The 26,534-nt window shown below is 36.1% G+C and overlaps 1 protein-coding gene across 4 annotated transcripts in view; it reads left to right on the forward strand.

The window, feature by feature from the left end:
• The window catches only part of LYST (lysosomal trafficking regulator), an 89,135-nt gene extending 62,812 nt beyond the window's left edge, over positions 1 to 26,323 (forward strand). For all 4 annotated transcript variants that reach the window (XM_039379082.1, XM_027750466.2, XM_027750467.2 and 1 more), the window contains 25 exons: positions 707 to 898; positions 1,419 to 1,597; positions 2,607 to 2,813; positions 4,130 to 4,306; positions 4,784 to 4,860; positions 6,029 to 6,217; positions 6,906 to 7,051; positions 7,126 to 7,222; positions 7,845 to 7,906; positions 8,263 to 8,318; positions 9,306 to 9,458; positions 9,799 to 10,043; positions 10,768 to 10,834; positions 11,720 to 11,876; positions 12,271 to 12,411; positions 12,806 to 13,023; positions 14,420 to 14,650; positions 15,345 to 15,534; positions 16,438 to 16,574; positions 17,312 to 17,410; positions 20,870 to 21,009; positions 21,277 to 21,374; positions 22,388 to 22,544; positions 22,755 to 22,826; positions 24,172 to 26,323. In XM_039379082.1, coding sequence (XP_039235016.1) covers positions 707 to 898; positions 1,419 to 1,597; positions 2,607 to 2,813; positions 4,130 to 4,306; positions 4,784 to 4,860; positions 6,029 to 6,217; positions 6,906 to 7,051; positions 7,126 to 7,222; positions 7,845 to 7,906; positions 8,263 to 8,318; positions 9,306 to 9,458; positions 9,799 to 10,043; positions 10,768 to 10,834; positions 11,720 to 11,876; positions 12,271 to 12,411; positions 12,806 to 13,023; positions 14,420 to 14,650; positions 15,345 to 15,534; positions 16,438 to 16,574; positions 17,312 to 17,410; positions 20,870 to 21,009; positions 21,277 to 21,374; positions 22,388 to 22,544; positions 22,755 to 22,826; positions 24,172 to 24,310 — 3,626 coding nt within the window. In that variant the 3' untranslated portion in view covers positions 24,311 to 26,323. The remainder of the gene's footprint in view (positions 1 to 706; positions 899 to 1,418; positions 1,598 to 2,606; positions 2,814 to 4,129; positions 4,307 to 4,783; positions 4,861 to 6,028; positions 6,218 to 6,905; positions 7,052 to 7,125; positions 7,223 to 7,844; positions 7,907 to 8,262; positions 8,319 to 9,305; positions 9,459 to 9,798; positions 10,044 to 10,767; positions 10,835 to 11,719; positions 11,877 to 12,270; positions 12,412 to 12,805; positions 13,024 to 14,419; positions 14,651 to 15,344; positions 15,535 to 16,437; positions 16,575 to 17,311; positions 17,411 to 20,869; positions 21,010 to 21,276; positions 21,375 to 22,387; positions 22,545 to 22,754; positions 22,827 to 24,171) is intronic.
• Positions 26,324 to 26,534: the final 211 nt, after the last annotated feature.

Here is a 26,534-nt window from a genome sequence, read left to right on the forward strand (position 1 = left end):
GCTACATTAAAGACTTCATAGAAGATATAATTTAAAAACCTGGCAAATGCTTATCTCCTGTTCACTATGGGAATGCTTCTCTTAATTGTCAGCTTTTGAAAGCCCTCTCTATCAACCTGGTAAAGATAGTGAAAGTATTTTTATATTAGTGAATCTGGTAAGACACTAAAGATAAATAGAAATAGTTATTTCAAAAGAAGGAAGTACAGTCAAGGCCTGCCAGTTCATTTCAACAAAATTAAGAAATACTCTTAGCTAAAAATTATACTTCTATTAGTGGCAATGGATATGGTACAAAATGTGTTTAAGTTGTTGATATATCTGACTCGTCAATTGTGCTTCCCAATATGCAATATTTTGTTTTATCACTAATTTTTAATTCTTCATCGTAGTTATACAGTAAAAAGAGGAATAAAAGTAATGTTTTTGAATCTGTTTTACACAAAAATATGGAAGTTGTACAATAAAACTGATCTTGAGACTATCTCATTTCATGGTATCACTCGAATTGTATATATTTTTAAATAGCTTTGAAAACTAAAACCAAGAGAGGCACCCAATGACACTTATGTAGCCTTTAATATTAATGTATTTCAAATGTTTTGATTCCTTAAATGATGTGAACTCTTTGGATGAAAGCAATTGCTGAGTGATTGAGTTTTTGTACATTTTCAGTAGAATTCTGTTCATGCTTCTCTCCTTCAAGGCTCAAGGAAGTTTTCGCTTGCTCAGTCTGATGCTCTGCTGATGAAAATGCGCTCACTAGCAAGTGAGGAATTCAACATGATGATGCAGCGGAGAATGAGCCAAGAAAATCCTATCCAAGCCACTGAGCCTGAGTTTGCACAAAGGTTACAGAGGCTGACTGTTCTGGCTGTTAACAGGCTCATTTATTTAGGTAGGATTTCTTTTTGGGTTGTTTCTGTTTTCACAGAGCCAATGTAGTGCGATATATAAAAATGGATTCTTGCTGAAGTGTTAGAGAGGACAGTCATATTATTGGCACAAATTTTATGGATTTAGCCACAAAGCATCATTCTCTGTGATTTGTCTCTCAGTATTATGTAACTGACAATCTGGATAATGTTTCTATCTGAATGAACTGAACAAGTTGTTTTATTTCTACATTAGTCCTTTCATGTGTTAACTGCCTCAATTATTACCTGAAGATTTAACTGCCAAAGGGAGCATCTGCTCTCTCAAAACACATCAGTTTGCATGTTTCTATGAAATGGCTGTATTTTTTAGCAAGACATGATAACTTTGAGAGCTAGTTCAAATTCTGCAGAAGCAAGAGAGAGTAAGAATGGTAAATATAGCAGCAGTAAAGGCAGTATTTGATTTAATGCCAACTAAAGGATCATAGGATTGCCTTACTTTAGATGGTACTGATCAATATGTACCTCTTAAATTTCAAGCATCTACCGAAGAATGCCTTGATGTACTGGGCATAACAGAAAACACGAGTCAAGGCAGACGTTCAGCATCCCAGCTGGAAGTTCCTGAAGAGGAAAGCCAACAAGAACTGCCTAGCAGAATAAACCCTTTTCTTAAAGAAATGGTCAAAATGTTGGTGGAAGGAGTCAAAGTATCCATTGTAAGTTGTCCACAGTAAAGCATATTTCATGAGGTTCATTTATTAGGAACTCTTCATGTGTAATGTATTCTGTCCAAAATGTTCTTCTTACTGCCTCTCCATTCAACTGTGACATTGAAAACCCTCTTCAGCTTCCTAGTTATTCTGCAGTTGTAAAGTAATAAGTGGATCTGTTCTGAGCTTTACATTTAGCAAAATTTTTTGTATTGAACAAATATACAAAATTTAAATGGACTTCTGTGTACTCTATAAATTTGCTTGGTCTCGTAAACCTCAACATTTAAATTTGCTGGAGCCTCTAAAACAAGATCTGCTGTGCATCCACAGATGGTGGAGAACTTCTCTGAGCAATTTGTGTCCATAGTATGTTTTAGAGCTGGGAAGGAGAGCTTTTTTTTCTTTCAGTTCTTGCCAAAGGGCTGTGAGTTTTCTAGCATACAGGTGTTAGCTTGTCAACCTTTCCAAAGTGATCAAGTTCTGCTTGGGTAATATGAAGTGAGTTTTTTGGAAAACTTAACTTACTCTTTCTTGCCTCTTTATTTCTCTTAGGTTGCCTTTATAAAAGTAGTTCTACCTAAGTTTCTTTCTAGTTCAGGAAAATTAGGTTTGATAGGTGTGTTATCTTTCCATTGTGCCATGCTTGTAGTACTTTTCAAAGATGTCAGATTTCTTTTTGTGAGCACAAGCACCTCAGTCCAATGCATGAATTCTAATCATTTGAGGTAATTCATTGAGAAACTAGGGATAAATGTAGAAGGGCTGTTCATTAAAACAAGCAGTTAAAAAAACCCTTTGATTTTTAAATCCTTTACATCACAATTTTCACTTTCTGGATTGTTGTATAGTCCCTCTGACTAAATATCCAGTTTAGCTAGGAGTTGCATTCCTAATATTGGCACATAGAGACAAAGATCTATCTACCAAAATAAGTTTCATTTTAGTTATGTCAAAAACTTGGTAAAAGCAAACCCTAACCCGGTAATATTAAAAAGTTGTCCCTTTTACGTAGGGCACCAGCAGAATGACCACACCAAAACAGCAGTGGAAGAGAATTCTGTTGTCATGTAAGGACACATTCCGTACACAACTTGGGAGACTTCTTGTGCACAGCTTGTCTCCAGGAAGGCCACTGCAAGAGAGAAAGCAGGCTTTGGAGATGGTACCTGAAGTAAACCATCAAGAGATTTTGCGTGACTGTCTTAGCCCAACTTTGCAAGTAAGCTCAAGATGTTTGAAAGAAGTCTCTAAAACCTATGTTAAGTTTTTTGTTGAAATTTAAAACTGTATGTGGCTAAAATTGTTCATTGCTGTTTTAGCAATGTTTAGTGTAATGACAATTATGTTGTATGAAATGTGTTTGTATACTTCTGCAATTGCTGTATTATCCTGAGGATAGGCAGTTTTGTAAGAGGCAAGATAGGATTAAGTCTGTGTTTGTTGACTCTGTAGTTGACACTGCATCTCCCGTGCAGTGCAGAAACAAAGGCGGTACTAGTTTTAACGTGAAGGTACTAGTTTTAACATGAAGGATTTTACTGAGGAAGCTAGAAGTTAAGGTACTACCCTAAAAAAGCAGATTAAGGAAGGAATTATTCTTGCCTTGGAACTCTTTAACTGCAGACTTCCTGATACTTGTAAGAATTGATTGCAACTAGATTTTCCGAAGCAGTCAGTCCTCAAACAAAGCAGTACTCTATCTTTTCTTACTTAGCATTTATTCTGAAAGTGGAATTGTATATTCCTTGTTCTTATGTCAAATAGCTGAATAGACTGTCCCTATCAAAAAAAAAAACTTTTTTGATTGTACTCTGTCAGTGCAAGCTTGAAAGAATGCATTTCTTAGAGCCATGGTCAGAAATTGGGTATGAATGTTGCTATTTGAGATCTTAAGGAGTGCAAGAATGAAATAAATTATTTAATATATGCCACAGTTTGAGTCCCTATATACTAAGGAGAGAAAGTATTTATTGGATTAGCCTATGGCACTTACATGTTTCTGATCACATATACATTATTCAAATAAATTAACAGTTTCATCAGGAAGAGCTGATGTACTAGCAGGGACTTCTGTGGAGGAGTGTCTTGTTGAATGCATTTATGGCCTGGGTCTGTTTAACTTCATTATCTGTCAGGTCTAATTTGATTAATCAAATGAAGTGTAGCATTCTTGGCAGGCAAAATTAGAAGTCTCTGGCACATATTTCTTGAAGTATAGACAAGACTGCAGGAGCTGAGTACTGGGAAAAGAAACTTGGCTTTCCTGCAAGCCGTTTGAAAAGTGACAAGATGCTGGGGGAAGTTTTATCATGTGAAGATTAAATTCAGCGTGTTTTTCTAGTTTTATAAAGGTTTGTCTCTAACCATTAAAGCAGCGATTTTCTTTGAATTAGAGAATAATTAGTAGAAGAAATCTGTGCAGTCTGACTACAAAAGGGAATAAAAGTGGAAGAAAAAAAAACTGCTCAGTGTTGTATTGTGAAAATGAGTGACCATATATCTATATTCCCCTCTTCCCTTCTTTTCATCTTCTAGCATGGGCCTAAATTAGTGCTCTATTTATATGAGTTAATGCACAATCACAGCGATGGAATGACCAAAGAACAACAAAGAGCAGTGGTAGACTTCATGAATACATTGAAAAGTTGTGGCTATAAATGCATTCCCCTGAGCCCACGACCAAAACCAGATTTATTAAAAGCTTTGAAAGAGGTTTGTGAATAAAAATTTTGCTTTAAAAACTGGGTATATTTAAGACAATTGTCTGTTATATGGGGTCAGAGTTTAACTGCAGACAGTGGTTTTCTTTGGTGCATGGCTTATGCTTTTGGGAATTCTCTTTGGGTTCTAAATATTTCTATCACATATAGTCAACACTTCACAGTAAGCACACAAGCTTCTTGATTAAACATATTACTTAACCCAGGCAAAGATGGGAGTTCATAATAAGCTACTAGTATCTCTCATTGTCAAGAATTTTTATGATTTCTTGCAAAAAGAAAAATTATATTTAGATATAATAAAGTGGCAGTAACTGAAATGAAGCTTTGCTGGTTTTAAATGCTGTGAAGATATCAGCTAAACAGTTTTGTCAGTCTTCCTTTTTTTGAATTGGCATATCCTTTAGTCTCTCCTTCCTTATTTCATCCATCTGAAAAAAAGAAAGTAATGTATGAAACTTCCATTCAGGATCAGAAGAAATATGAGATGGAAGAAGGTGTAAACAAAGCTGCTTGGGAGAAGACAATGGCTAATAATCAGCAGAAGTAAGTACCTTCTTAAAGGGGCTGCAAAAACTCCCTCAGATGTTCTCTGTTCGGCACTTCCCATTGCAAAGTTGCCTGTATGATTATTATCGATGTTTTTTTCAAATTAGCAACAACACTGGCTTTCAGATTTTTAATTTTACTGTTATATATAGGTATATACATTTTCGTAGAATCATAGAATCAGCTGAGTTGGAAGGGACCTCTGAGATCAAGTCCAACCCTTGATCCAACACCACTTTGGTTGCTAGACCATGGCACTAAGTGCCACATCCAGTCTCATCTTTAAAACCTCCAGTGACAGAGAATCCACCACTTCCCTGGGCAGCCCATTCCAGTGCCTGATTAGCCCCTCTGTAAAGAGTTCCTTCCTAATATCTAACCTAAACCTCTCCTGGCAGAGCTTAAGATAGGTTGTATAATAAATGATATTGTGTGAACCTCAGAATACCAAATTGGTTTGTTACAACTTTGGCATTTCACCCTTAATTTTATGGCTGTTGTATCTGTCCAATCACCTCTGCTGTTACCATAGTCTGTGCAATTAAATGTCCCTACAACTGATCCCAATCTTCAATGAATAAAATATGAAATTCAGCAGACTATTTGAATACTTTTGTGAGCTATGTAGACTGCTGCTACTTGGTGTAATGTAAATTTCAGTATCTTGTGGTAGATCTAAGGGTTCTTTCTATTAATTTACATTTCAGGCTATGCCATAAAAATCAGATTTGAGATGCACACACAATGTGCTTTAATGTAGGCAACTGTAGTAGCTGTAAAGGTCAGCTCAGTCAACTCCATGCAGACAAGTGTTAAGACTTCGTGTCGAATGACTTAGGAGATTTAATCAGTTGTAAATTACTGTCCTTACTCCAGATTTTTATTGTAATGAGTATACATGAATTAGTAAAGCATGCTAATATATAGTCATTGATCTTCTGACTGGCTTGTCTTGTTTTAGGCCACAAGTCAGAGGTTTTTTGATGGCTAAGAAGCAGAAAGTGTTCATGCATCTCATTACATAGGCTAAGTTGCTCTGCCTCTGATGTAACAAGAACTATGGATAATAACTGCCAAGCTGATTGTATTTTATAAGGCATTTTAGTGTTTTGCCTTGCTTTTTCAGTGTGTCTATTTCACATTTTAAAATACAACTGTTCCTCAGTCTCTTTCAACGTCTAGATACAAAATCTAAAGACATTTCTAAAATAGCTGGAGACATCACACAAGCTGTGTCTCTGTCACAAGGAATGGAAAGGAAGAAAGTAATCCAGCACATCAGGGGGATGTATAAGGCAGAGCTAAGTGCCAGCAGACATTGGCAGGAACTTGTTCAGCAGCTTACCCATGATCGGTAAGTTTCCTCATCTCAGTGAAAAAGAGAGACTCAATGACTGACGTGTGCTTCTCATTCTACTTAAAGGCATGTGAAATGTAGGTGATATTAAAATTAGAATTACTTTTGCTAATTATTTGACGGTTAAAAACTTGTAAAATACTTGATTTTATGGTGAGCAGCTGAGTAGCCAAGTAGTATTTCTATGCCATTTAGACAGGCTGTTTTGTCAGATATATTTTGCTGTGTCTGATGCAATGAAGAGTGTCCTAAAGTTTTCATGTCTTGCATTACGTAGATGGAGTAGAAAAGTAGTTTTTTGCTAATGTTCTTCACACTAGCATCTAGATACTCTTGTTCTACGTGGATTAGTGAAAAAAGATGCTAAATTTTAACAAAAAAACAAACTGGTATTTTCATCATTGCAGAACTAGTATTATGTCATGTTTATAGTGTTGGATGCATTGTATTGCTGTTTTTGTCAGAATTTATAGCTTCAAGAACAGGCTTACAGTAGTAGCTTGTAAGAAGTCAGTCAGTGGAATAGCTCATGAAAATAAACTAAATTGAGTCTTTTGATACTTTTTCCAGAAATAATTGCCCAGTGTACTACTGTGCAACTTTTGCATTTCTACTAGTTAAAGAACAGAATGAATAAGCATGTATGCTGCCTCTGCTGTCAAACTCTTAACACTTTTTTTCACAGAGCACTCTGGTATGACCCAGTCTATTACCCAACTTCTTGGCAACTGGATCCAACAGAAGGCCCAAACAGAGAGAGGCGCCGCTTGCAGAGATGCTACCTAACTATTCCAAACAAGTACCTTCTCCCAGACAGGCAGAAACAGGAAGGTAATTATAACACCTTCTAGGAGCATATCTGAATCGTAATGACTTTTAGTGCCTTATTTGTGATTTCTTTATAGGTGTGATAAAAACTCCATTGTCTTACCTATTTGAAGACAAAACACATTCTTCTCACTCCTCTACTGTAAAGGACAAAGCTGCAAGTGAGCATATAAGGTAAGGTTTGGATAACACTTACCTCCTTTTCCTGCCTTCTGCCAATCCAATGTAATAGTTGTCACTTTTTTGTCTAAATAATTATTAAAAAAAATTAGGTGAGAAATGAGATGTCAAAAATAGTAGGCTTTCTGCTATACTAAAAAGCAAAAGACTGGAGCTACCAAATACCAACTAGTGTGATATGCAGATGGTCCTTTTGTGAGATAACCTGGTGGCATATCTTAACTTATTTGTCGCTTAGTAGCACTGCCTGCCTTCCGTATCTAAGATCTGGTAGGTCTTTCCATTAGTGTTCAAAAGCAAACTGTGTTTTCATCCTCTCTTGCTTTTACCATTGTGTTACTCAGCTCTGCAGTTGTGTCAATTTGCCACCTGTTACAGGCACAGCTACAGCCTAAAAGAACTGCAGAGAGCACACAAAGAAATAAGTCCAAATTTACTAGTGTCCAAGTCTAGAAAGCTGAAGTTCTGTTTTCTTTCCCTCTTTGGGATTTGAACCATTAGAGTCACGGTGTTGAACAGTTTTTCTTCAGCTGCAGCCTTTGAGGCTTGTTAGTTTTAGGTGTGTGGTGAAAGGTGCATAAATCCCTAAGCAATAATGTACTTCGAAATATTTCAGAGTTAATCGAAGATGTATAAGCGTAGCACCTTCTAGAGAGACCGCTGGTGAACTGTTGTTAGGTAAGTAGAATTTTCAGTCTTCATAAATACATTTTTGGTGTAAGATTCTGTTGTATATATAAAGCTGGCTAATATTTTTAAGTAAATGAGTTGTTGCCTGACTTCTTACAGATTATATACTTTATAGATCAATTTTGCTTTTCTTCTCTACTGTTTGCATGAGTGCTGTTTGGACTGCTGTTAATTTTTAAGATTGCAGGCCACTTGCTGAAAGACAATTATATTTCTGTCAAGTACTGTCTTGCCCAGGTACTATTCTTAGTATTCTTAACTGCTGGATACTGTTTATATAACCCTAAGATGCATTATACTAATAGTAATATCATGTACCTTTGTGCAACTATTTTTTGCTACAGGAAAATGTGGCATGTATTTTGTTGAAGATAATGCTTCAGACACAATTGAAAATTCGGTAAGTGTTAGAGCCCGTTGTCCAGCTTTAGTTTTTCCAAACTAGAACCACATGGAGCTTTTGTCTACTGCCTCTGAGATTTCTGGAGTACTAGAGTTAGAGATCTCTGGACAAACCAAACTGATTAGTTTGGTTTCAGTGTTGCTTCTTTTCCCCTGGCTGGAATCAGTGGTGATAGGAGAAAACAGGAAAGATGTGGGCCTGGATCTAGGAGGGAATGATGAAGAGGTGATGTGGGGAGGCTTCTGCACCTTACAGTCCATTGCTCTGAGTTCATCAGCATAAGTGCACAGAGTTTGCTTTGATCTGCACCTGAGGTAACTCACCTCAGTGGAAGCTGGAGCACTAGAAAGTGCTTCACAGCATCTGATTCTTTAATGTTATGTTTTATAGCATGTTCTAACTTCTCCTTTAATCAATACAAGAGTATTGTTTCATGGAGGAAACTGGAGCTGACCTAATCCTTCTGATATACAAAGACTTGTATGTTTAAATTACTTGTACATCCAACAGATATTTAAAAATAATTGAGATATGGGATATACTACTGAAAGCTTTAATCTGTTTTTACAGACCTCCTCCTTGCATCTCCTAAACACACAGGTCCTGTGGTTTAAGAAGCTACCAGCTGTTTTGCTGCTTTGTCTTTCACAAAACTGTCAGAATTGGGATTCATGATAAAGCTATGCTTGCTCTGGCTGTCCAATATCTTAGCTTAAGTGCCAGTAAAAATATGGCATTACTTGCTAGTGTTAGATAGGGAACTGGAACAGCTGAGGAGCATGCATGATGTTCTACCCACTGCCTTGAGGAGAGTGGAGGATGAGGAAAGTAGATGAGCAAAATCGCAACATTGTTTTAAAGCATCGCAGAAAAATGACAGTTTGCTTTATGATCTGCTGTATGGTTATAGACTGACTGCACTGAAGGGTTTCTTGTTAGGAAAATCTGCTATTTAAAATAATTTTTTAATTGCAAATTCTACAGAGTTTTCACGGAGAAACTGAACCAGCATCATTTTCTTGGACGTATGAGGAAATTAAGGAAGTTCATAAGCGCTGGTGGCAGTTAAGAGATAATGCTGTGGAAATATTTCTTACAAATGGCAGAACTTTACTTTTGGCTTTTGATAATACAAAGGTAATGTGGCACCAATGCATAGTAATATATCAAAGGGTTTACTGTGTCTTTGTAACATGTATATTCATGCATTAGTTTTTAAGGAGACCTGTTGCATGGACTAACTAAATTCTGCATAATACCTTTGAAAGAACTTGGCTTAGCTAGACTTCTAGATAATCACAGGCATGTTGTAAAACACATCTCTGGTATATTAAGACATTAAAGAATCTTAGTAATACTAAACATTATTCCATTACAATAGATATGAGGGAATCTATAAAATCAGAGAAACTGATGAAATCTTAGTAATTTGAGGCTTTTTAAATTGTATGATTAAATTGATGGTATTTTCTTCTAGGTCCGTGATGATGTGTACCACAACATCTTAACTAACAATTTGCCTAACCTTTTGGAATATGGAAACATTACTGCTTTGACCCACCTGTGGTGCACAGGACAGATTACTAACTTTGAATATCTGACTCATTTAAACAAACATGCGGGCCGTTCCTTCAATGATCTCATGCAATATCCAGTATTTCCTTTTATACTTTCTGACTACACCAATGAAACACTGGACCTAAATGATCCATCAGTATATAGGTAATGTGAAATGTTTGGAATTGTTTATTTCCAAATACTTGAACTGATCATCCTGTATAGCTTTTTAACTTCATTGTACTAAACTGCACACATACATGAATGGAACTATTCAGGGACAAGCCTCATCCGTAACAACTTGGGCTTTTTACAGTAAGTGGCTGTTTCACCTTGGATATTGAAATAAAATGGGTGTGTAGATTCAAATGCAATGTATTGGACTTACACTGTCTTAATAGGATATGTATAGTCCACAGATTTAAATAAAGGCTGTATGTTTAAATTCATATGATTTAAGACTTCCAGGCCAACTAGCAAAAATTAAATAGAAAAGGAAATAATCTTGTAAATTACTTGGCCAGGTACTTTTGATTACAAAATCATAGTCTTCATTGTGAATGGATCTGAGCGAATTGTCCCACCCTAATAAATTTTTGTTAAGTTGATTAACATTTGTGTGCACTAAGTCTTTGTCTTTATAGGATGCTTCTGGGTTAACAGAGGCAATTGGCATTTTCTTGCCTGTTAGTGTGCTGTGGATCTGAGTTTGTCTTTAGCACTAAATAAAAGTGGCTTTTTTATTTTCTGTGCTGTCTTGGAAAGTGTTATTAAGTTTCCTAATCCTTTTCATGATATTAAAGGTGTTATTCTTAATAATGCACTATTAAATGGTGTGAATCGATATTGTTATAAAAATTACAAGATATCAGTACTACTTCTGTTGCAGAAATCTGGTCAAACCAATAGCTGTGCAGTCTAAAGAAAAAGAGGATCGTTATGTGGATACTTACAAGGTAATTTGCATAACTTTTGCTCTTGCCTTTGTCCTGTGTATGGTGGCTTTAGTTGTTTTAACCTATATTGATGGCGGAAAAAGAAACTACAAATCTAGGATTTCATGTCTACAGATTTCTTATTTCCAGTATATTTTCCAGGAAGCATTTCCTGGAAATCGTTTTATAACATACTTGGAAGTTGTGTTTATTCCTGTAACTGCAGTCATTAATGAATTTAGTCTTTCCATGTGATACTGCTGAGGAATTTAATACCTTACACATATGACCATGCATATATTTAAAGATCCCTAAAGATCAGGAGGATAACTTGCTGCTGTTTATTTGAAATTACCTCAGTGGAGCTTGTAGCTATTTGTTCTGTTTGATAACAGGAAAGCTGTTTTCCCTCAAGTACTGTTATTTTAACATGCCTTACTATGATTGTAGTGCTTTTTGATTTTTTTTTTGTCTTTAGAATGTTTTAAAGGCTGTAGGAAAAAGCAACATGCTGAGGAATAAAAGTATCTGCAACTGGACTTTCAAACTTATGTCTGTCACCACAGTCTAGTGTATTATTTGCAAATACTGTTTTTTCCATTTAGTATTGAAAAGCCTATACAATGACTCTGCTGTATTAGAAAACAAGAGGCAGGGCAGTGGGGAAAAGCAGAAGTAATAAATAATGGAAAATAGGTCATTTGAATTGGCTAAAGGGTGATATGTAACTGGATTGTAAAAGAGACCACATGTCTTTCGACACTTAAAAGTATATTTTATTCAAAATCACTTTTAAATGTATGTTTCTGTAAAATTGTTATGGTTTATTCCTAAACAATTTAAGCAAGCTTTTTTTATCAAAGTAGGAGGTTTGTGATTTTTTTCTTTTCTCTACTATTTTTCTAGTACTTGGAAGAAGAATACCGTAAAGGAGCACGAGAGGATGATCCAATGCCCCCTGTACAACCATATCACTACGGATCTCATTATTCCAACAGCGGAACTGTGCTTCATTTCCTAGTTAGGCTGCCACCTTTTACTAAAATGTTTTTAGCTTATCAAGGTAAGGTTATGTTTGCTTGCACTTGCCTTTCACATCTGGGCCTTGTTCCAATGACCCAGGAATACTATACGTTACCCTATTCAGCATAGTTTTTCAATTCCAAATAACTGCGTTTTATAAAATTAAATCTGGTATGCTTTAACAGTAGACCCATTCTTGAAATTATCAAGCTGGACCATAAAACTGTACATCTTACATTTATACTTTAGTTTCTGTAGCATAAAAAGCTGACCTATATTTGACTTGCAGTCCATGTGTAACACATAGTAATTGAGATAAAAGAATTCTGAATGTTCTCAGCTAACTGGAGAGCAGCTAACTACTTGAAGTTGCAGATAAGCAACTGTTAGTGTCCAGCATCGATGTAACAAATTCAGTTTGGATTTCTTTACAGATCAAAGTTTTGACATCCCAGACAGAACTTTTCACTCTACCAATACAACCTGGCGACTCTCTTCGTATGAATCAATGACTGACGTGAAGGAGCTTATACCAGAATTTTTCTACCTTCCCGACTTTCTAGTTAACAGAGAAGGTATACTCAAAGGACAACAAAACTGTATATCCAAAACAGTTGTATAATTGAGCCTATGGGTTGATACTGAGAACATTTATATCCCTTGGTTGAATATGCTAAGCAGTAGATGTATGGGAGAAATTTGTGGGTATGCTAAAAAAGCTGTTATGTAGGACTTAAGCTAAGTTTTTCCATAATTATGTCAGCGGGGCCAGGGAGTTTCCTATTTTCTGATTTTTCTATTTAAATGAGTATGTACAGCTTGAATGTGTTTTGGAGAGACTTGTTAATGATGCTGCTTTGTTGATCAGCAATCATTGTGCTTAATGGTTTACTTTCATAGAACCCTATAAAGACCTTTCTGAAGTTACTGTCACCTAAAGTGTTGGAATATTCATTCCCCTCTTTTTAGGTTTTGATTTTGGAGTACGTCAAAATGGTGACAGAGTTAACCATGTCAATCTTCCACCCTGGGCTCGTAATGATCCTCGTCTATTCATCTTGATTCATCGTCAGGCTTTGGAGTCTGACCATGTTTCCCAGACAATCTGTCACTGGATTGACTTGGTGTTTGGTTATAAGCAAAAAGGCAAGGCCTCTGTTCAGGCTATTAACGTCTTTCATCCTGCAGTAAGTATTTGTTAAGCTGTGTGTTTGTTCATTGCCCTTAGTAACTTAATGGGAGAAAGTTCAGTCTGACTTGCTTGGAAAACATGCAACATGAAGCAAGATCCCTCTCTCATGAAATGTCGAAGAATAAGAAAAGGCTTTAACTGTTTCAATGTGGAACTGATAAGATCCCAGGGAGCGTTATGAGACTTGGTGAATTTGTGTTCCTCTTTCTTGCCTTGAGCTAGGCATGGGGAGTGATCAGGTCTGGGGTTTAGACTTTCTGGATAGTTGTTTGCAGTGTCTTGCAGTGGTATACAGGTGCTACTGTGTTTGTGTGTATCTGCTTCCATCTCATTCAAAAGCTTTTCATTTAGACAGATGGTGCTGCAGCTTTCGATATGATTAAAATAGTTCCCTTTGTCCTGAGCTCATTATTTGTGTTCTTTCCTTCATATACCCCTTGTGTTCATATACACCTCTGTCCCTCTTATGAGCCCTTTTCCCTACAGTAAACTCAATTTCAAATAAGTCTTCATTTAAAGATTTTCAGAATTTCACTACTTAATTGTAACATGGATGTCTTGAATTATATTCTTTAGCTTTAATCCTTACTATCACAAGGTTAGCTCGGCCAGGTAGTCCTCGTTTTAAATGCATTCAAATGTGTTCCATGTTTCTAGTGTTTGTTCTGTATTTGAAAAAGCTAATAAAACAGTAGTGTTTTGCTTATAAAAAGCTAATAAAACAGTAGTGGGGGCTTTTTCAAGTAACCATTCAAATGCTTTTCTTCCTTTTTTCCTCTTTTTGTGCTTAAGTGTTGACTTAGTACCATAAATTTCAAATATTAAGTTTGCGTGTTCATTGTTTTTTAAAGTAAAAAGTCAAGGCCTTTGTCAGCATGACTGAGGAAGAGTGTGTGGTACACAACTAGAGAGGCATAAAAAAAAAGTAGAAGAAGGAAATGATTTCCACTCTCTAGAAATTTGAGAATTAGAAATTCTTTTACACTCTCTATCCCAAAACAGAGCTTTATTTTTTATATACTGTTTAAAAAGAGGTACAGAAAACACTCTTCTAATTTCTTATTTATCAACAGGAACCTGTCTGTTTTTGCACAGATTCATAAAGGTCTCAAAAAAACAGTTTGACAGAAATTAGTCATGGCATATATGTAGGAGCAGCTCACATGATAAATCTTGAAGTGATAGTTATTTCCAGTAAAGATGCTGTGATGAGGTTACTGTTTTCAGTGGCTCTTTAGTCAGCACAGACATTGTGGGATGGCTTCTGGTCCAAGTCTTAAAAAACTAAAGAGTTTGCCTCTGAATTTGTGTGTGTGTTGCAAAATCTTTCCCAAAGATAAACCTGACAAGCTTATTCTTACCCTTCCCCTTTTTTGTTTCCCCTTCTCTAGACCTATTTTGGGATGGATGTTTCTGCTGTTGAAGATCCTGTTCAGAGGAGAGCCCTTGAAACAATGATAAAAACGTATGGGCAAACACCTCGTCAGCTTTTCCATGCAGCACATGTTAGTAGACCTGGATCCAGACTTATCATGGAAGGAGAACTTCCTGCTGCCATGGGATTACTAGTGCAATTTGCTTTCAGAGAAACCAGAGAACACACTAAAGAAATAATCTATCCAGTATGTAATTTTGATTTGCAAGATAGTTTAATATTCATATGCTTGTAATTGTTGTACCCTTGATTTACAGTTTCCTTCCTAAAACTAGAACTTGTTACCTATATTGTACTGTAAAAAAAATACACAAAATTAATAAGTGATTAGTAAATGAAAATTATTTTCATGCATTTGTGATGTATTTTGTGTCAAACTAAGATCTGAGTTTATTTTGGTTATGGAAAAAAGGTGTTGGAGAGCATTTCACTTAACCAGTTTTATACTTTCAGTGATGAATCCTGGAATCTGTATGCAGACCTATAGTAGGCAAACACATACTGTGCTTTCTGCCATCTTCTGCTTTTTTACTGCCTGTAGGACAATTAAACTTTCTTTGCTTCAAACACTTGTTTTCCCTAAAGTCCACTGAGAAGCTGAATCCTTGCATTTAGAGAAATCTGTATTTTTCACTAAACTACCTGGAATACAAGCTTGCTATCTCTGCCCTTACAGAAGTAGCAGTACTCCCTTAAAGTAGAGAGTTTGGGTGATGGTACTGCAGTTCTTTGAACTTGACTTTCTAGTATTTTTAGAATACTTCAGCTGTTCTAACCATATGATTGCTTATGGGAAAGTGATATAAATCATTCTTCAGTACTAATGAAATAATATTTTTCTGAAAATTCTTTAATTTGAACCTTATCTGTGCTTGTTTTAGAGTCCATTACCATGGATAAAAGGCTTAAAGTGGGGAGAATATGTTGGTTCCCCAAGTGCTCCAGACCCGGTTGTCTGCTTTAGCCAACCGCATGGAGAAAGGTTTGGCTCTCTCCAGGCTTTACCAACTAAAGCTATCTGTGGTTTGTCCAGCAAGTTTTGCCTATTGATGATATATAGCAAGGAACAAGGTACGAATTTGTGCTTATTCTCTATATGCACAATACATGTGAAATGAGTAATTAAAAAAATTAAATCTAATGCTACTATTGCTTTCCAGCAAACTTCCCGAATTTAGTTGCTTGTGCCAAAGATTGATTTATAAATCCATTAACAGTTTCCATGTGTGTGGTGTCTTTCCTGGAGAGTGTATTTTACTTGTAATTTTCAATACTACAGTAGAGGCATTCTATAATTAAGTTAATATTTTCCATTAAAGTGAGTGAAGCATGAGGATTTAACTTTAGAACTTGCCAGCAGATTGAGTCCAAGAACTGAAAAACAGATGAAAAACCACATGTGGCAACAGGAAGGAAAATTTAAGGCATGTTTTTTAGAGGCAGAGAATGAGGAAAATTATCAGTGAAAAAGCAGAGGTGAAGGATGATCTGCTTTCAGACAAACTTCTCAGAGGGATTCCTATTGATAATGTACAAACAGGTTCTCATAACCTCTTTTGTATTTATGGTAATGTGTACTAGTGAAGGTTTTTTAAAAACAGTTGGCTTCACATTTAGTCAACAAAAGTAACATTCTTCTTGAAGTTATTAGCAATAATTTCTCTAGCTGGGAAGTACTGTCAGCCTCTTATCCTTTTCTCCACTCTCAAGATATGCAGCACTTCAAAAAAGCATTGTCCAGGTTGCAAACTGTCTTTGGAGAAGACTGAATGTTTATAGAGTCTCTGAAAAGTCTATTTGTTTATAATACATTACAGATTACATAGCCTAAGAGAAAGTATCTTATTTTGAAACTTTGAGGTTTTTTTATATTCTAGCTCGAGATAAAACATGAATCTGAGATTTTTATTGTTGACTATTAAAGTGGTCAAGTCTGGTTGCATATATGACACAATATTATATGTCTTCCTTCAGGTGTGAGAAGCATGCACAGTACTGATATTCAGTGGTCAGCTATCCTGAGCTGGGGATATGCTGATAATATTTTACGACTGAAAAGCAAGCAAAGTGAACCTCCAGTAAATTTTATACAGAGTTCACAACTCCATCAGGTAAAAAAAAAAATCAGTCTCTTAGTCTTTGTTTTAACGTTGGTGGTTTAAGTGGTGGCTTGACTTGGCAGTAGGTCGTCTTCCTTTTGTTTTTCTTGGAGATGAGCATCCAAACACAACTGTCTTTAATCTTTTTGAATTCCTTTGGAATGTGTTCCTCATGGCTCCACTGTATCTTGTTCCTGGGTGTTTTCCTGTACTAGGTAAAGATTCCTTTTGAATGCATTTGATTTTCGTAGCTTTTCCTTCCTATGGAATTTTGCTGTGGATTTAAAAAAGTTGTGTACCAGGAAAAACTAATACAGAAAAAAATCAGAGATGCCTCATGTTAGAAGCAGAACTCCTCTATAGTTTAGGATTCATCTGAAAAAGATTATTTAAAAGATTGTTAGGGAACATTGCATAAACTCCATCACACTTCAGTGATTGGTGAGATTCTGCCAAAACGTTTTTGGCTGATGTGGCTGTAGATCTAGAAGTCTGCCCTAGTTCACTGCTCACTAGAGGTGAATTCCAGGCTAAATAAGATTTCTCTCTTTGGTTTCTAAAGTAATAACAAATATAACCTAGAGCAGCTATATTTTAACTCTTGGATTTCTTTAACTTAGGTATTTTACATGGCTTTTCTCAGGATAACCAATAAAGAATCAGTTTGACCAAATGCTATGGCATAATGAAAACAGCAGTTACAATAGTTTCTGTTCTAACTTTTCCTGGCTTTGTTTTGTATTTCCAAGGTAACAAGTTGTGCTTGGGTGCCAGACAGTTGTCAGCTGTTCACAGGTAGTAAGTCTGGTGTCATCACAGCATATATGAACAGATTCACTAGCAGTACGGTAAGTTACGTTGCATAAAATTTATATTAAAGGATTTAGGTGTGTTTGCTATTGGTCTTTTTTTAAATAGGAAAAGTGAGAAAAGGGGCCTGGCTTATATTCTGGACAATTGCTAAAAAAACATGTGCTTTCTTTGTATGTATTTTTGAAGGATCCTCTTTGATATCTCAGCATGTTTGTGTGCTTTTCTTAAGCTCTTGTTCACATACTGCTAGCCTTTAATCAGCCCTCATCATCTGAGTGAATAACTGGTTACATACACAGCTCTGACTATATTCATTTCAGGGCTTGAAATTGAAGCTCTCTGGCACAATAAAGCTCCCTGCATTAAGGAGTAATTTTTTCTGTGAAGGAGACAGAGCCCTTTCATGCCTTAACTGAAACTTTGGAATGCAATTCCCCAAAGTAAATAACAATTCAAATGCAGAAGGCACTTATACTACAGAGAGCCAGGATGAAATCTCAGACACTGTTTATATTAACCACCAAGCCTCTTTACTTTGTCATATTCTCCAAGGGGAAAAGCTGTGAGGAGGGAAGGCAGAACGTATCTTGCATTACTTAATGTGTTAGTGGAAAATACTGAGACTACTAGAAATTCCCTTGATACTGTTTGCTAATCAGCATGATATGAAAGCATAAATAGAACTCAATCATCTGGTTTTTGACTGAGTTTCTAAGCTTCTATCTGTCTTTCTTTAGCAGTAACTTCTATTCTTCATAGTTTTAACAGAGAGTATACAACTTTCCTAACAGCTCATTTTAGGTGTGTCTGCAGGATTACCCATAGCAACAAATGAACTAAGCTGATTTCTCAAATTTAGCTTGATACAGATATTGGCAAATTTACCACATTTGTGGTATTGTACTCCTTAGTGCTCTTGAGTTACTGCATTAGCATGAGCTGGAGAGAACCTTGGTATGATCTGCTATGCCTACCCAGTTTTCTCTTTTCACTAGTGGCAAACAGCAGATGCTTAGACTAGGAAGAGCACAAACACAGGAATTTATTTCTTTTCCTTGGCTTTCCTCCGGTTTCTGGTGATCTGTCACTCAGATTTCCTGAGTTCAGCAGCACTTAGAGTATAAAAAATGAAGTAGAGCTTGAAGCCTGCAAATTTCAGTCGGTTTGATCTTTAGTCAGACACCTTAGCTGCTCACAAGAATAGTCAGCTTGTAAATAACCTGTACTGAGACTTTCAATTCCAGCTAAAATTTTTAAAAATACAAATGCAATGTATTTTTGCATTTGCCTTCTGCAAAGCTGAAAAGGAACTCCAGTTAATGGGGTTACGATTCTTCAGTTCCTTCTATTTCCTAAAAACAACTGACTTTTGTTCAGCTGTACAGATGTTATTGTCTTTGAGACCATCTTTGCTGAATTTCTCAGCACTGACAGTTTTACATGCCCCAGGCAGACTGACCTTGTGCCAATTTTGTAGGAATCAGTTGAGTCAGTTACCCAAGTCAGGGCTGCAGGGAATGCAAATGTGCTTCCTAGCATCTGCTCTGTATCCATCTGTCAGCTGATCAGTGGTGAAGTGAACAGTCTGTTATAAAGCAGTACTTAAAATGTGACTATTTTGCCCTGTTTCACATTTGTATAAATGCAATGCATAGGCATAAAGCAGATACTATGTTTTTAATTGGATATGGGAATTCAAAGGCATGCAATCAGAATTCAAAAATGGCTCCACAGTGTGCTTCACGTGCTCTGTTTTTCCTGGCCTTTATGATGGTCAAAAACCAATGAGGTACTGCTTTGAAACTGTGATCCCTGTTGGCAATGTCATACCTTCAAGAAAACCTTAGTCACAGGTTTCTGGTTGTACGTATTACTCCAGCCTTCACTTGCTGACTGTTAGAGTTATCTTGCAAACAAAGCACTTTCATGATCTGTTTGAGTAAAACTGGTAAGGAATCATTTAAATTTTCCACTCAAGTGCTGCAGGCAGTCATTTAGGGCAACCAACAGAAAGAACTGCTATTTAAAGGTAGATATACATGTGCATGTTTTCCCACATCTAGATACTGGTTTAGGGGTTGTCATCTAAAAGCAGGTGGTAAGTAAAAACGGGACATTGCTTCAGGCATGAGATAACTATTTCATAACTTTTTAGAACTTTAAACCAATTGTATTAAGTTGTATTAAAATTCCAGCTTATCTCATTGCAAAGATCAATAAACTGTTGCTATTAGTACTGAAGAGAGAAGCTGCTAAAGGTGAAGGCTGCTTTTGGTTCAAGTGTTGAAAGGCAGATCAATAGCATCACTTATAGGAGATGGGAGGAGCACAGTAGAAGGGTTATCAAAATCAGTTCTTCATAAAATCACAAGTCTTATTTGTTGCTGTTATGGAAAATTTTGGTATATTTTTTTTTCTCTAAACTGAGCAAGGATTTAAGAAGGATTTTTATATGAGGTGCCACACTGTTCTGAGAATGACAGCTGGATACTTTCATAAATGTCTTACTTAGATGCTCAGTAACAAGAGCAAACTAGCAGGTCTTCCTGTAGTCAAAGTTTATTACCTCTTCCAGTGTTACATAAATTATATTGTCCCTGTTAGTGCAGAAAGACATGCAGATTTTCTACAACCTGTGAGTTGAGCATATGTGTATTTTTCTCTCCTGTTTCAACTTTCAAGTCTGTTTTTTTTTGTAGAACTGCTGTATGCATCCTGTACCCTCATAGAAAAATGCAGATGATGTGCTCTGACACATGAGAAAAGAAGCAGAAAAATGTTCTGTTCTTTTACAAAGATTATTCTAATCCCTGTACAGCAAGTTGTCTTAAATAAAACATTAGTATTCTGATTAAGCAACTCCTTCAATTTAGCCAGTTTTCAGGAAGTCTGAATCATTTAAAATTATATAAGTCAAATAAGAAGTGTTGTTTGGTGTTAAATTTTGCTGCTTTGATTTTTATTAAAGTGCTAACACTTTCTAGATTTACACTTGACTTTCTGCATGTTTTTCCAACTTGTTGTCACTGAAGAACTTGGCACCAACTTGAGAAGTTCCTAGTAATTTACTGTATGGAGAATGACAACTTCTGAGCTAGGTTTTCCTTTACATTTCTAAGTGGTTCCATGAGATGCTAAAATACTGAGAAATGTTGTTTCACTGTCGTGTGGAAATAGCAGTCTTGCAGAAAACAATTAGCCAATTTCAAGGTGTGTAATAGAGACAGAAGTACTGTAGTCTTCATTTCATTGGATCACATCAAAGTGTTTGCTTAGACTACAGCACTCAAAGCAAAAAGTTGAACATTAATGATATCTGTCTTACCATATTGTAAGGCATTAAACATAATAAAACATTAACATCAGTTGCTAAACTGATGATATCCACTTTTTGAAATCCAAGAATTAAACTTGTTCCTAGGCTTATCTTTTTCAGAAAGAGACATTAATTTTCTTTTTCATGAGAGTTTCTGTTTTGTCTTGCTGTTTTTCAGCCTTCAGAGATAGAAATGGAGTCGCAAGTCCATCTCTATGGACACACAGCAGAAATAACAAGCTTGTTTGTGTGCAAACCATACAGTATAATGATAAGTGTCAGCAAAGATGGAACCTGCATAATATGGGATTTGAACAGGTACAAGTATATATGTAACTCTTTCCACTAGCTTTCTTATAAGTACTGGCTTTCCAACTTTTGAGTACCTTTGCCCTTTTAAAGCTAATTGAATTTGTTATGTGAAGTCAAACCCTTACTGTTTTTTCCCATGGAGGGCTGAAATTCTACAGTGAATATGAAAAATACCAGAATTGAAATTAATAAAGCTTTTTTTAATATTTTCCTCTAAGAACCTATTTTGTGTGTGAGTCTGAACTTTAGGCTTGTTCCCTTTGTTTTCTTCAGGCTGTGCTATGTCCAGAGTCTGGCTGGACACAAGAGTCCTGTGACTGCAGTTTCAGCTAGTGAAACAACTGGTGATATTGCAACAGTTTGTGATTCAGGTATATTTGTCAGTCAAGAAAGCTGTTTTGACTTACAAACCAAATAAACCATGACACTTTTGTTATTAAATTAGCTACTGAGCATGTATTAATCATGGATGCATTGGGTCAAATAGAAGCAATGTTTTGCTTTTTTTACATAGTAACATAGAAATTGCTTCACAAATGATTAGGCAGGAGTTTGAGTACAATGTAGAGATCCAAATGCTAGTTAATAGCTTGATCTCTTCATAGGAGACTTGAAATTTCAGCAGATTCCTGGGAAACCCAGATTCTGTGAAGTTGACTGCTTTCATTTTAACAGAGGTTTGTTGTCAAAGGAACAGGTCTTCAGTGGAGTACAGTGTATTACAGAGCACAGGCAAAGGGTATTAAAGGACAAGGGGAAATGATTCTGACATTTTCAGAAATGTAATATTTAGGTTTTTAAACTTACATGGAGACTATGAATTCCATTTCTGTAGCTTACAAACCATTTTTTTCTGCAAAAGATTGTGTTCTTCTTTAATTAGTAAGGGACGTGAATTTCAATTCTTTTTAAGACAAAGCAGTAATTGGATTATTAGTTCTTTGACAGAATCAAATAATGGCAGATAACCAGGTAAGAGAACTGTGCTTGCTACTTTTAAGTATTTTGCTTAAAATGCAAGCCAAGGTACAAGAAACAGATGCTTAAATTCACTAGTATGAATTCCATCTTAGTGCCTTCCCTATTGGTACATGAAAATTGGTCATTTACAAAGTAAATTCACATAACATTTTGTAAGTAAAATGTTCCATAAGTATGATGTGATGTCTTCTAAATCACTGCAGTGGCTGGTAATTCGTGTGTTCCCTGTCACAGAAAGAGGGATGAAGTAATAGTTTGCTGTAGCACACATCGTTCAGTCATTTAAACCTTATGATCTTTCAAGAAGTTAAATTCTTTGCAGCAGAACATTTAAGTATTATAGGCTTTTCTGTGGTCTAGACTTATTTTTTTTTTAATACTCCCATGTTATGTTCTGTTGCAGTTGGAGGAGGTAGTGATTTGAGACTTTGGACAGTTAATGGTGATCTTGTTGGACACGTGCACTGCAGGGAAAGTATTTGCTCTGTTGCTTTCTCTAACCAGCCTGAAGGTGTGTCTGTCAATGTGATTGCAGGGGGCCTTGAAAATGGAGTTGTAAGGTAAGTATTAGAAATGTTTATTTATTAAAATGCTCTATAACTTAGGCTTACAGTTTGAGAGCATATAGCCAAACATCATGCTGATATTTGGCTTTAAAGAAGATGGACAAGCTGTTACTCAGCTTGCAATCTTGTTAGTTGCTAAATAGGTTATGTTTATCACTGAGATATTTGTAAAATTAAGTGTGAAGAAAAATGACTTTCTTTCAGACTGTGGAGTACGTGGGACTTGAAGCCAGTACGAGAAATAACATTTTCGAAGTCAGCCAAACCTATTGTAAGGTAAAAAGATCTTAAGCATATAATAAACAGATTTTCTTTTTCCTGGGGGAAAAAAAAACCCAAAACCACAACAAAATAGTCTTCAATGTTGAACATGAATTTGATGTGCAAACAGGAGTAAACACCCATGTCTAAAAAGAGCAATGTAAACCTACTAATTATTCATGAAAGCAAAATGAGCACAACTGTACTGTATTTTTAATGACAGTAATAACTAGGTTCTGCTGCTGGCAGATGGAAATTAGCAGGATTCCCTTGAGAACTGAACAATAGCTACTTTTCTTATTCTTAAATTTAATATTTTTCCCCAGAATGTGTTAAAATGAGATAATCTTAACTTTGCTGGACTTAAATAAACAGAATGTTACTTCTTCAGAATTAAATGAAAACACTGCATTTTCCCTCACCATTTTTTTCTGAAGCTGGAGGGAAATGGTGGAGAAAGGGGTAAACTCAGAGGAGCCTGGAAGCTGCCATTTTGGAGTGCTTGTGTAGTTCGTTTTCTGAGTCCCCTTGGTTTACATAAGCAGAATTATTCTCATGCCAAAGTGTTTTCAGAACACAGTCAAAGCATTGAATCTTTGATATCCCCAGTGGTACAGTAGTCTGCACAGAGGTTTTAGAGTCATGGCGGAATTTTATCATCTTAATGCTAGTGCAGTAACAAATCACTATGAAAAAATTTGTTTTGACCCTTGCTGAAATATTTAAAATCTAAACTACCGTGTTTTTTTAGAAATGTAAAAGATTGTCTGATAGCAGTTATTGTCTTTGTTGCCTTCCTTAAGAAGCATAATTCACAAAGCTTGTTGATAATGAATTAGTAGCTATTGAATAATTTAAAGTTCCCTGCTTAAATGGAGGATGAATGCTGACCTTCGTGCTCTCTAACATTATCCATGGCATGACTGAAGGGCTTTACTAGCCCTGTCATAGCTCAAGAAATGCTTATCTGAACAAAAGTCCAGTGCTGTGCCATGAAATCTGTCTGATTGATTTAGTTTCTGCAATTGTCAGCAAGCAAGTTCAGAGGGCCCTGAGCTCTGTTGCTGAAAAGCCTTCCTTTCAGAAGCAGAAGGGGTACAGCCCAGGGAGAGTAGGATGCTCCTACTGATCCTGCCCTTTTCTTTGACATTGCAAAGAAATGCACAGTAAGCTGTGGGGGATGTTGAAGTTCTGGCCAAAGCTGTAGTTCAGCCTGTTTGGTTACAAAAATGAGTAAGCAGGTATCGGTCTCCCTGGACAGTTGATCTTTGTTGGCTAAACCCTCATGGGTTTTTAATGTCTTCTAGCATTTTAAATAGCCACCTTTGATATAAAAGTAGGCTATCTTCTTGTTTTTCAGCCTTACGTTTTCCTGTGATGGCCATCACTTGTTCACAGCCAATAGTGATGGAAATGTCATAGCCTGGTGTCGCAAGGACCAGCAGCGCTTGAAGCTCCCCATGTTCTATTCATTCCTTAGCAGCTACGCGGCTGGGTGATGACTACTTTTGCTGCTAACTTATGTCTCTGATGCACTTTAAATCCAAAATAGATTATTGAATCTCTTATTTAACTGGACTTTGGAGTACTTTGAATGTCTCTAGAATAACTGAACAGTTGTTTTTTTTTTTAAGAACAGTCTAAGGTGGCTGTAAAATTGCATATGTGCATGCACAAACTTGAAGCATATTCAGGTCAGCAGGAAGCTCTGATCATATTCTCCAATACCAGCAAAGTGACTCGTAAATGCTCTAACATACAAGTCAAAATGCTGCAATGTAAAACACAGCAGTATTTTTTAAATCACTTCTTGGACAGAAGCGATTTTAAAAAATCGATTATGCTTATTCCCTCTCTTAGGTTGTAAAATATCAGCAGCATCAAGTTCTGTAAATATCTATTCAAATGTCAGCATGTGTATATCTGATTAGTTGAGCATCGTATGGTTAGCTCTGGAATAAGCAATCCAAAACTTAAAAATCAAAGACCACTTAAAATTGCTTTTTTTGAGAAGCAAAGAACTTAGTAGGTGCTTTTTGCACCATCTTATGGTATTGTAATGCTAAAAATTGAATTTCTGTTATCTTTATATTTGTAACTTTTGACATCTTCTCTGTTAATGTAATAGTCTTTGCAACAGACAAAAATAAAATATTTGTCTTAGTGACGGGTCAACAGCTCATAGCATCATGAAACAATTGTTAGATCACAACGCAGAGTTAACTCCCTAACTTTGTAATAGTTAGCTATGGCAATTATGTGGCAGAATATCTATTAAGAACACACACAGCTTATCTTCCAGAGCTCTAAAAAGAGGTGTTAAAGGCACAGATGTTCTTCTGTTCTAGTGTCATTGAGATTCAATACACTGCAAAATGTTTGAATCTAACTGCTTGAATAATCAATGTTCATAGGCATCAGATGACTTGGAAAGGTTTACACAGATACACTGTGCAAATTTGTTATTTATTCCTAGGTGCTATTTTTTTTTGGGGGGGGGGGTGGAAATAAGCCTCCATTGTAAAAGGCTTAACAAATTTGAATTCTTAGGCCAGATGAAAAATTAGTGTTTCAGGTGATGGATTTGAAGACCTCTAAACCTGACACCATGAATGAGTGCCTACTAGTCATGCAAATGGTAAAACAAGAATGGTACACAAGTCTGATGTAGTTACATTTTTCTTTTAAATTGCTTTGCTTTTTCATCCCTGACATGTTCTGCAATTTCCATACAGTCAAACTGCTGTATCTTCTCATGTGTAAAGTTCATCTCCTTTTAAAGTTCATCTCTTTTCAAAACACTGTATGTGAAATTGTCAAGTTGTGACAAAGGTCACACACACAAAAAATCTTCACGCTTTTGAATATTCCAGTCAGTCTTCTGAAATTCTTGCAACTTCTCGGCTGAAGAACTTCGCAAACTAGAAACACTTAAGAAAAGTGTTCTCATAGTTCATGACATAAAGTCTCCTCTTTGGTTCAGTTAAGCAAGTGGCTACATACTGTATGAGTTGACTTTTAAACTGTGTATATTGTAGCAGCCTTGTATGGGATGGCTTTAGTCATGTTTTTCTCTGTCTAAATGTAACGTAAGGTCCTAATACAGACCGAAGAGCTAAAAGCTTCCTGGCTCATGTTGAAGTGATGTGCTTTGTTTAAGATAAAAAAGACAAACATTGTGGTTTGGGGGTGCTTTTGTGCTCCCTGGTTTGGGGTGTTGCTCACAAAGGCTTATTTTTTATAAAGTAGAATTCCACTTGTTACGAACCAATATGCAAAATTGCTGGCCTTGTAAAGAGTGCAATATTATATATTTTTATGTAAAAGTAAAAAATGATTTTTTTGAAGCGAGGAATATTTATTCAGCTTAACATTCTGGAACTATTAAAATAACATTGCAATAGTGTCTGTGCATGATGTACTGAAATTTCCTGTAAATGTCACATTCCACGTTGTCTTTGTATATACACTGTCACATTGTTGGGTAATAAACAGATCTTTATACCAAATAATTTTGAGATTATTAGAAACATGTTTCTGGCTTAGTTGCACCTTTCTCTTTTAGAGATCTTTCACACCTTTGTCCAGATCAATTTCTGTGATTCTCAGAAATTCTTTCTTATTTTAAAATTCATGAGGTGGGCAAGTTCTATTTATGGACTATGTCATGTGCTTGTCAAACTGAAGGTGGCGAGTGTAAGATGGGAAGTGGAAAACTCTAGG

Source organism: Pipra filicauda, unplaced genomic scaffold (assembly GCF_003945595.2).
Source record: "Pipra filicauda isolate LSUMZ 115617 unplaced genomic scaffold, ASM394559v2 scaffold154_size2910363_pilon, whole genome shotgun sequence".
Lineage (NCBI taxonomy): Eukaryota > Metazoa > Chordata > Aves > Passeriformes > Pipridae > Pipra > Pipra filicauda.